An 11,623-nucleotide genomic window follows, 5' to 3' on the forward strand; every position below is an offset into this window, starting at 1 on the left:
TGTTGGGCAGAAGATACAAAAGTTTGAAAACACATACCAAAAAATTCTAGAACAGCTTCTTCTCTGCTGTTCTCAGACTTTGGAACAGACCTCCTGATGAAGGGCTTATGCCCGAAAAGTCGAATTTCCTATTCCTTGGATGCTGCCTGACCTGCTGTGCTTTAACCAGCAACACATTTTCAACTCTTGTATACTAGAGTTGACTTTTCTCTGCACCCTCTCATTAGCTGTACTTCTGTATTCTATTCTTTTTCCTGATGTACTTATGGCAGGTATGATTTGCAATGGATTGCATGCAAAACAATACTTTTCACTGTATCTTGGTACATGTGACAATAATAAATCAAACCAAGTCAATATTCATCAGGGGTTTTATATATTTCAATTGAATCACCTCTTACTGTTCTAAACTCCAGCAGATACAAGCCTAGCCTGTCCAACCTTTCCTCTTAACTAAACCCATCACATTCCATGCATTAATTTCATGGCCCTTGTGTGAACTGTTTCCAATGCATTTACATCTTTTCTTCAAAAAGGGGAACAATACTGTGCACAGTACTCCAGGTGAGTGTAAATGAAGCATTACCTCCCTATTTTGGTACTTAATTCCCTTTGTGATAAATTATAACATTCTGTTACCTTTCCTAATTTTTTGCTAAATTGATCTGAAGAACTCAATTGGGAGCAAATGTGCCATAACATTTTTGTTTGAAATTGCAGACGTACCTTTAAGCAATTGTTTCTGTGCTTGCAGTGAGTGAATGAGTGAAGCCCATGGGCTGCAGAAGTGCTGCAATTGTTCGAGCAGAAATAATTGTTTCAGGTTCAGATAGGCTTCAGAATCAGTGGCTGGCCTCCTGGAATATTCCTCTGCATTCAGTGCACATTAGTCTGGTATGTTATTTTAACAAATGGTTCAGATTTACTTAATGCACACTACTGCCACAAGTAATTTTGTAATCAATGCTGTTACACACGTCTGGAGCAGGAGGGACTTGAACACTGGCTACCTGGTTCAGACGTAGAGTCATTATCACTCTTTTACACTGTAAGACCCCCAGTTATTGACTTGTAATTTTTAATTTATTTTCTTAAGTTACCTATTCAGCCAAGTTATTACACACCTCTGGAGCAGGTGAGGCTTGTTCCCGGTCCATGGTAGGGACTGCTTCACAAAAGGGTCTCAGTTATTGACTTGTATTTTTTTTACTGTTTATTAACCTATTCTTTTAATCACCCTGTTCAAAGATGTTATTACACACCTCTGGAGTAGGTGGGACTTGAACCTAGGCCTCCTGATCTGGGGGGAGGGTGAGGAGAGAGGCACTACCAGTACACCACAAGAGGGCCCCAAGTTATTGGCTTGTAATCTTTCAAAGTGGATGGTCTCTCTCTGCCAGCACCTTCCAAATTCACAACATCTGTCATCCAGAAGGCCAAGAGGAGCTGCCACCTTGGAACAACGCCAGCTACAACTCACATCCAAGCATCAGGTGCAGCTCCAAGGGTAGCAATCATAAGCACAAGATCCTGCTTTAAAGTCCTACTCTAGGACTTGAGCACATAAAAACCAATGCTGACACTACAGTGTGGTACTGGGGAGTGCTGCATTGTCAGAGGTACCTTCTCTCAGAGAAGACATTAAACCAGGTTCTATTTGCTTCTTCAGGTGGATGTGGAACATTCAGTAGCAGTGTTACAAAGACCTCAGGACACTCCTCCTTCAATCAACATCACAAAACCAGATAATCTGGTCATGACCACATTCAAAGTTAAAATAAAAAGCTGCATCTGGAATGCTGAGACACAGAAACAGAACCAGAAGACACACGCCATTCTGACTTGGAACTATATCACCATTCTTTTTATTAATTCATTCACCAGTCAATGGCATTGCTGGCAATGTCAGTGTTTATTGCCCATCCCTAATTGCCCAGAGGGCAGTTAAGAGCCAACCACATTGCTGTAGGTCTGGAGTCACATGTAGGCGAGACCAGGTAAGGAAGGCAGTCTCCTTCCTGAGTGAATCATATGGGCTTTTCCCCTCAACAATTAGCAGTGGTTTCATGGTCATTATTAGAGTCTTAATCCCAGATTTTTCTTTACTGAACTCAAATTCCACTGGCAGGTGGTGGGAATCAAAACCAGTCCCCAGAATATTACCTTGGTCTCTGGATTAATAGTAGGGAAGATTTTATAGAACAGTATGGTGGGATCACATGCAGCGTGACATGAACCCAAGATCACAGTTGAGACCGTCTTTCTGGGTACCAAGTTTCTGCTCAGTGATTCTGTGAACAGTTGCCAGACAGGAATGTTTCCTCCCGATCAGGGAACACGTCAGCCGTCAAGGACATTCAGCCCTGGTACACAACCATCAAAGATACCTACTGCTCCAACCCCCGACCCACGGAAAATCAGATCACGGTGCTTTGTTCCTCCATCCAGTTTACAAACAGAAGCTGAAACGGGAGAACCCTTCACAAAAGGTAGTGCAATGCTGGTCCAAAGCTGTGCACTATCATTTCTGGGACTGTTTGGAATTGATAGACTGGAACGTGTTCAAATACTCAGCGGAAAACCTAACGAGTACGCCACTGCCTTCACAGACTTCATTAGCAAATGCTTTGAGGCCTGCAACCAAAGCAGTTCAATCTGAGTCTCACCCAAACGGAAATCTTGGATGAACCAGGAAATCCACTCCCTATTGAAGACCAGACTTGCAGCACTCAAGCCTTTGACCCAGACCAATACGGGGAATCCTGATATGATCTCCGCAAAGCCATCGGGAATGCCAAGAGGCAGTATCGGACAGAGGCTCAAACCAACCAAACAGACTCCTGACGTCTGGCAAGACCTAAACATCATTATGGGGATACAAAATGAAGCAGAACAAGATAACAAACAAAGACACATCACCCCGTGAAGTGCTCAATGCTTTCTACGTTCAGTTTGAGCAGAATGCCAGCGATATGTTGTCACCTGCCCTGAAAACCTCAGACGCACTTGTGCCCACTGTCACTACTGCAGATGTCAGATTGGTCTTCTAGGGAGTCAAACTCGGATCCTGTGCAGACCAACTAACGGAGTTATTCACCAAAATGCTTCAACCTCTCCTTCTAACAGCCGAAATCCACCCCTACCTCAAGAAGACCACCATCATCCGCATACTTAAGAAAGCACAAGGGATATGCCTTAATGACCAATATGCCTTGATTGATGGATTGTCACATATTCTGAAGTAGAGTGAAAAGCTTTGTTTATGAGTAGTGCAGGCAGATCATAGTAAGCAAGGATGTACAGATCAGAGATTGTGACCTCTATAATCATGAAGTGCTTCGAGAGGCTGGTCATGGCCTCCATCAGCTCCAGTCTCCCAGCCTGCTTTGATCCCCTGCAATTTGCCTATCAATGTAACAGGTCCACAATGGATGCTATATCCCTCGTCCTGCATTCATCCCTGGTACATCTGGACAACAAGGATACCTATATCAGACTCCTACTCATTGACTACAGCTCTGCCTTCAACACCATTATCTATCTAGGCTGATCTCAAACTCTGTGACCTTGCTCTTGCCTTGGCCCTCTACTACTGGATCATCAGTTTTCTGACCCACAGACCGCAATTTGTGAAGATAGGCAACAGCACCTCCTCCACAATAACACTCAACACTGGAGCCTTCCAGGGATGCGTCCTCAACCCTCTACTGTACTCTGTATACCCACACGTGTTGTCCAGATTCCAAATGAATGCCATGTATAAGCTCTCTGACACCACCGTAATTGGACAGATATGTCAAACTACAGAAGAGATATCGAGGGCTCAATGACGTGGTGCGATGAGAACAACCTCTCTCAATATGGGCAAAACTAAAGAACTGATCGTAAAAAGAAAGGAGGGGAACATGCACCTCCACTCGCCATCTACATCAACAGAACTGAGGTTGAGAGGGTGAAGAGTGTCAAGTTTCTTGGAGTGATAATATCAACAACCTGTCCTGGACTTCCCACGTAGATGCAATGGCCAAGGAGCACAACAACGCCTCTTCTTCGTCAGGCGGCTCAGGAAATTCAGCATGTCCATAAGGACCCTCACCAACTGCTACAGGTGCACCAATGAAAACATACTGTCTGGGTGCATAACGGCTTGGTACCACAACTGCTCTGTACAAGACCATAAGAAACAACAGAATGTTGTGTTCACACCTCAGACCATCACGGAAGAAAGTGAGATCAGAGCTGAAAAATGTGGTGCTGGAAAAGCACAGCAGGCCAGGCAGCATCTGAGCAGCAGGAGAATCAACGTTTCGGGCATGAGCCCGGAAGCCAACCTTCCATCCATACACTCCATTTACATAGCTCGCTGCTGTGGAAAGGCTGCCAACATCATCAAAGATCCATCCCACCCCAATAATAATCTCCTGCAACGTCTTCTGTCAGGCAGAAGGTACAGAGGCCTGAACATATGCACCAGCAGGTTCAGGAACAGCTCCTTCCTGGCCATTATAAGACTGAATGGACTCTCTCACCTAAAATAATGCAGATCTTGCTAATGTTGGTCTTGCCTAGTGCACGTCGTGTGGAATGTAACCTGAATGCCTCGTCTAAGTCTTTTTACGACCTCTGTTCTGTACATCCTTGCTTACTATGATTTGCCTGCACTGCTCATAAACAAAGCTTTTCACTCTACTTCAGGATACCTGACAATACATCCATCCATCAATCAATCAATCAATCAATTGGGTAAGCATCCTCTAAGACAGCCCTTGAGATACACAACAACATAGAATAACTGAGCGGAAACTGATAATCATGTTCTGTGATCATGGGTTCATGTTGCGCTACATGTAGCCCCATGACACTGTTCAGTTTCTGTAAAATAGAACATACAGTATTACAGTGTAATACTGGCCCTTTGGCCCTCGTCCTTGCGCGAACCTCTGAAACTAATCTGAATCCCATCTAACCTACACTTTCCCAATATCATCCATATGTTTATCCAATGACCATTTAAATGCCCTTAAAGTTGGCAAGCTGAAAATGTGTTGCTGGAAAAGGGCAGCAGGTCAGGCAGCATCCAAAGAGCAGGAGAATCAACGTTTCGGGCATGAGCCCTTCCTGATCTCCAGCATCTGCAGTCCTCACTTTCTCCTTTAAAGTTGGCGAGTCTACTACAGTTGCAGGCAGGGCATTCCATGTCCTTACTACTCTCTGAGTAAAGAACCTACCTCTGACATCTATCTATATCTATCACCCATCAATTTAAAGCCAAGTCCCCTCAGGCTAGCTATCACCATCCAAGGAAAAAGGCTCTTGCTGTTCACCCTATCTAACCCTCTGATTATCTCATATGTCTCTATTAAGTTAGCTCTCAACCTTCTTCTCTCTAATGAAAACAGCCTCAAATTCCTCAGCCTTTGCTCATAAGACTTAGGATGTGTGGATTGGAAAAACAGGCTTCAAGAGAAGAACACTAATGAGATGTGGGGATTGTTCAAGGAGCAGCTACTGCGTGTCCTCGATAGGTATGTACCAGTCAGGCATGGTGTAAAGGGCCTTGTGAGGCAGCCGTGGTTTAGTAAGGAATTGGAGTCCCTTGTGAAAGGGAAGAAGGCGGCATATGTAAAGATGAGGCGTGAAGGTTCAGTAGGGGCGATTGAGAGTTATAAGGTAGCCAGGAAGGAGCTAAAGAGGGAGCTAAGAGAAGCGAGAAGGGGACATGAAAAGTCTTTAGCTGGTAGGATTAGGGAAAACCCAAAGGCTTTCTATAGGTATGTCAAGAATAAAAGGATGACTAGGGTAGGTATCGGTCCAGTCAAGGATAGTAGTGGGAAGTTGTGTGTGGAGGCGGAGGAGATTGGAGAGACATTAAATCAGTACTTTTCATCAGTATTCACTCAGGAACAGGACACTGTTGCTGATGTGAATATGGAATCACAAATAATTAGAATGGATGCCCTGGAAATATGCAGGGAAGAGGTTTTGGGAATATTGGAAAGGATGAATATAGATAAGTCTCCTGGGCCTGATGGCATTTACCCCAGGATCCTATGGGAAGCTAGGGAGGAGATAGCAGAGCCATTGGCCTGGATTTTTATGTCGTCATTGTCAACGGGAATAGTACCAGAGGACTGGAGGATAGCGAATGTGGTCCCATTGTTCAAGAAAGGGAGTAGGGATAGCCCTAGTAACTATAGGCCAGTGAGTCTGACTTCAGTGGTGGGCAAAGTCTTAGAGAGAATGGTAAGGGATAAGATTTATGAACATCTGGATAGGAATAACGTGATCAGGGATAGCCAGCATGGTTTTGTGAAGGGCAGGTTGTGCCTCACAAACCTTATTGAGTTCTTTGAGAAGGTGACTAAGGAAGTGGACGAGGGTAAAGCAGTAGATGTTGTGTATATGGATTTTAGTAAGGCGTTCGATAAGGTTCCCCATGGTAGGCTAATGCTAAAACTTCGGAGGTATGGCATTGAGGATACATTAGAGGTTTGGATTAGGAATTGGCTGGCTGGAAGGAGACAGAGGGTAGTAGTTGATGGATTATGTTCATCTTGGAGCGCAGTTACTAGCGGTGTACCACAAGGATCTGTTTTGGGACCATTGCTTTTTGTTATCTTTATAAGTGATCTAGAGGAAGGACTTGAAAGCTGGGTAAGCAAGTTTGCGGATGACACAAAAGTCGGTGGAGTTGTGGATAGTGAGGAAGGAAGTGGTAGGTTACAGCGGGATATAGATAAGTTGCAGAGCTGGGCGGAAATGTGGCAAATGGAATTCAATGTAGCTAAGTGCGAAGTCGTTCACTTTGGTAGGAATAACAAGATGATGGATTACTGGGCTAATGGTAGGCTACTTGGTAGTGTGGATGAGCAGAGGGATCTTGGTGTCCATGTACACAGATCTCTGAAAGTTGCCACCCAGGTAAATAGTGCTGTGAGGAAGGCATATGGTGTACTGGGCTTTATTGGCAGAGGAATTGAGTTCTGGAGTCCTGAGGTCATGTTGTAGTTGTATAAGACTCTGGTGAGGCCTCATCTGGAGTATTGTGTGCAGTTTTGGTCGCCATACTATAGGAAGGATGTGGAAGCTTTAGAACGAGTGCAGAGGAGGTTTACCAGGATGTTGCCTGGAATGGTAGGAAAATCTTATGAGGAAAGGCTGAGGCACTTGGGGCTGTTCTCATTGGAGAAGAGAAGGTTTAGGGGAGATCTGATAGAAGTGTATAAGATGATTAGGGGTTTAGATAGGGTAGATACTAAGAACCTTTTACCGCTAATGGAGTCAGGTGTTACTAGGGGACATAGCTTTAAATTAAGGGGTGGTAGGTATAGGACAGATGTTAGGGGTAGATTCTTCACACAGCGGGTTGTGAGTTCATGGAATGCCCTGCCCGTATCAGTGGTGAACTCTCCTTCTTTATGGTCATTTAAGCGGGCATTGGATAGGCATTTGGAAGTTATTGGGCTAGTATAGGTTAGGTAGGATTCGGTCGGCGCAACATCGAGGGCCGAAGGGCCTGTACTGCGCTGTATCCTTCTATGTTCTATGTTCTAAGACCTTCCCTTCATACAGGCAACACCCTAGTAAATCTCCTTTGTACACTTTCCAATCCTTCCACATCCTTCCTATAGTGTGGTGACCAGAACTGTATACAATACTCTAAGTGTGGCCACACCAGAGCTTTATACAGCTGCAATATGACCTCAAGGCTCTGAAAAGTAATCCCTCTACCAATAAAATCTAACACACTTTACTCCTTCTTAACAACCCTACCAATCTGTGAGGCAACTTTCAGGGATCTATGGACATGGACACAGAGATCTCTCTGCTCATCCACAGTACCGAGAATCTTACCATTAGCCCAGTACTCTGTATTCCTGTAAGTGTATCAACTCACACTTTTTTCCATTAAACTCCATTTGCCACCTCTCAGCCCAGCTCTGTAGCTTAGCTACGTTCCTCTGTAACCTGCAACATCCTTCCGCACTCTCCACAATCCACTGACTTTAGTGTCATCCGCAAATTTACTAACCGATCCTTTTACGCCCTCATCCAGGTCATTTATAAAAATGACAAACAGCCCCAAAACAGATCCTTGTGGTACACCACTACTAACTGAACACCAGGATGAATATTTCCCATCAAACACCTTTCTTCTTACAGCTAGCCAATTTCTGATCCAAACCGCTAAATCACCCTTAATCCTATGCCCCTGTATTTTCTACAATAGCCCACCATGGGGAACTTTATCAAATGCTTTACTGAAATCCATATACACCACATTGACCTCTTTAATCTCTGTTTGGTCACCATCACAGAGTACTCAGTAAGGTTTGTGAGGCACAACCTGCCCTTCAAAAAACCGTGTTGACTATCCCGAATCAACTTATTCCTTTCTAGATCTTCCTTCCGTTCTGTTGTGACACCATAACTTGTTATGATCTCTCTACCTTAATTAGCTTGTGAAGTTTTAGATTATTTGTTAATTTGGTTAGATCCTTGGCATGCGACTCTCATACCTAGCATTCTATTCCAGCTATTTGGTTTATCTACAGCACCAACTTATTTTTATTTTTTTGTAAATACCTCTCTACCTCAAATTAATCGGATTATAGTCATCCCTTCACTTGTTATTCAGCTGTTGATACTTTACTCACACCATCAGACACGCTTGATCATTTGCACAGACGTATTATTTGGCCTGTCGACACTCCACCCACCCCATATGTATGACCTTTTGATCTCTCTGATTATAAAGTCTGCACCTGGGTTCTCCCTTCTCTTGGAGAAAGTGAGGACTACAGATGCTGGAGATTAGCATTGAAAAATTTGGCGCTGGAAAAACACAGCAGGTCAGACAGCATCTGAGGAGCAGGAGAGTCGACGTATTGTGCATAACCCCTCCCTGATGAAGGGTTTACATTCAAAACGTCGATTCTCCTGCTCCTCGGATCCTGCCTGACCTGCTGTACTTTTCCGATGCAACACTTTTCGACTCCCACTTCTCTCTTCACTTCACTAATGAAGGGGAAACACTTTGAAAGCTTGTGATTTCAAATAAATGTGTTTGACTATAACCTGGTGTTGTGTGACTTTTGACCTTCTCCACCTTACTAGCACCACTGCATCATGCCTCTGTTCAAAAATACCGCCCACTGGGCCCTACCATTAACTGTGTAAACCCTGTCCTTACCAAAATGCAACACCTTACGTTTATCTAAATTAAACTCCATCTGCCACTTCTCCTCAGTCCTAAAGAAGGGTTACACCTGAAACATTGACTTCTCCACCTCCTGATGCTGCCTGGCTTGCTGTGTTCTTCCAGCCTACCTTGGATTCCAGTATCTACATATTTTGAGTCTCGGTCCATTGGGTGGACCAGTCAATCTACTCTCAATCATCAACAAAGCGATGACGTAATGGCTTTATTGCCAGACTCTTATACCAATCATGTTATAGGCACGTAGGTTCAAATCTGTCCATGACAGATGATGGAATTTTAATGGAGAAAGTGAGGACTGCAGATGCTGGAGATCAAAGCTGAAAATTAGATTAGATTAGATTACTTACAGTGTGGAAACAGGCCCTTCGGCCCAACAAGTCCACACCGACTCGCCGAAGTGCAACCCACCCATACCCCTACATCTTTGGACTGTGGGAGGAAACCGGAGCACCCGGAGGAAACCCACGCAGACACGGGGAGAACGTGCAGACTCCACACAGTCAGTCGCCTGAGTCGGGAATTGAACCCGGGTTGTGTTGCTGAAAAAGCGCAGCAGGTCAGGCAGCATCCGAGGAGCAGGAGAACCGACATTTCGGGCATGAGCCTTCAGGAATGAAGAAAGGCTCATGCCCGAAACGCGATTTTCCTGCTCCTCGGATACTGCCTGACCTGCTGCACTTTTCCAGCAACACATTTTCAGCGCAGATGGAATTTTAATGCAATAATGAAAATCTGGAAGCCAGACGATAATAACGACCATCCAATTACAATTGCTAGGTGGCTGCTTTTGTCCAACTAGGAGAAAGTGAGGACTGCAGATGTTGGAGATCAGAGTCAAAAAGTGTGGCACTGGAAAAGCACTGCCCATCAGGCAGAGTTTGAGTAGCTGGAGAGTCAACACATCGAGCATGAACTTGTCCAGCAGTGACGAAGTAGACCGAAGATCCTTTTTTTGGCTTTAGACCTCTAGGACACCATGGCCAAGCAGGCTTCCTCAACCTGGACAACAGGTAACCCTCAAGGGAACATCATTGAGAGAGGCGGGACATTACTTCACATTCTCACCAATCAGATGCTGGGAAAACTGACAGACCGCTAGTTTGACCAATAATCTCCCAGATCTGGGGCCCGCCCACGTGATGGAAAACGGGTTTGGTCAGTGGATTGGTCTAAGGCTGCATGAAGGCTAGCTTGTTCAGCCAATGGGAGCTCGGGCCGCGCTCACTCAGTACGGTCAGTCCCATTTACTGGACAGCAAGCCAAAACAGGACCCGCCCTTTGATGGACACCACTTTGCACCAATAGACAGGGGGAACTGCACTGATGGACAGTTGATCTAACCAACCTGGAGGCGAGTACTGCCACTCCGATGCCAACCCACCCACCTCCCGTCAAAGCCAATCCAAGCGTGCGTGAGGGCGGTACCGACCTTGACGGACAGCTTTATAGACCAATTAGTGAAGGGATCCAGTCGCCTAGACAACCGAATATACCAATCGGTAAACGGCCGATGGCGGAGACCAACCTCACTCCCCTTCGCGGTGAACGACGAATGAACAAGGTGATTTATTATCACTCGCGTGAGAGAGGTCGAGGTGAAATGTTCGAATTTTGACTTCGCGTTGAGCGGTAGGAGTTTCTCGCCGCCGGTTTGTTGAGGAGTCCCCTCCGGCTGCGGGCAAACCGCCTCAGCTCGAGTTCCGCGGCGGCGGCGGCGGTTACCATGGAGACGCAGCGGCCTGCGCCCCAGGACCCCGCCTCCAGCATAGCCGTCCTCCACACTGCCTGCAGTCACCATGGCAACGAACACCGAGGCAGGCCGTTCAGCCCATCTCCCCCGGGGACAGTTCGGACCGAGATGGAGAAGTCAGTTGATTTTTTTAAAAAAATAACACAACACCAGGTTATAGTCCAACAGGTTTATTTAGACTTCCTAGGGGCGCTGCTGCATCATCAGGTTTTTTTGATTAATATTGACTTTTTGCAGAAGAAAATACAATTTTGGAACAAGAACACAACATTCTTTGACTATTATCTTTACATCAGTTATTATATTCTGTCATGAAATGGGTTGCCTTTAGTGCAGTCCATAAAACAAAGCAGCAGACTTAGGCCATTCAGCCCATCAAGGCAGATCCACCATTGGATCATGGCTGATATGTCCAATCTCCTCCCTGCTCCCCTAACCTCTGATCTCCTTACCATCAAGAACCTATCCATCTATCTTAAATACATTTATTGAATGCTTTTCACACCTTCTGCGGCAATGAATTCCATAGATACACCACCTTCTGGCTAAAGAGAAAGGGTTTGTTGATAATAAGCCATGGAAGATAGATAAGTCATAATGGAATGGAGAGGTGAGAATGGGTTGGACATATAGAAAGCAACCTATTTAAC

General features: G+C 45.2%; 1 protein-coding gene across 1 annotated transcript in view; it reads right to left on the reverse strand.

Annotated features, from left to right (window-relative positions):
- Positions 1 to 11,021, reverse strand: part of catip (ciliogenesis associated TTC17 interacting protein) — an 83,183-nt gene extending 72,162 nt beyond the window's left edge. The window contains exon 1 of the mRNA XM_060827724.1: positions 10,609 to 11,021. Coding sequence (XP_060683707.1) covers positions 10,609 to 11,021 — 413 coding nt within the window. The remainder of the gene's footprint in view (positions 1 to 10,608) is intronic.
- Between the last annotated feature and the right edge of the window lie 602 nt (positions 11,022 to 11,623).

This window comes from Hemiscyllium ocellatum, chromosome 7, assembly GCF_020745735.1.
Source record: "Hemiscyllium ocellatum isolate sHemOce1 chromosome 7, sHemOce1.pat.X.cur, whole genome shotgun sequence".
Classification (NCBI taxonomy): domain Eukaryota; kingdom Metazoa; phylum Chordata; class Chondrichthyes; order Orectolobiformes; family Hemiscylliidae; genus Hemiscyllium; species Hemiscyllium ocellatum.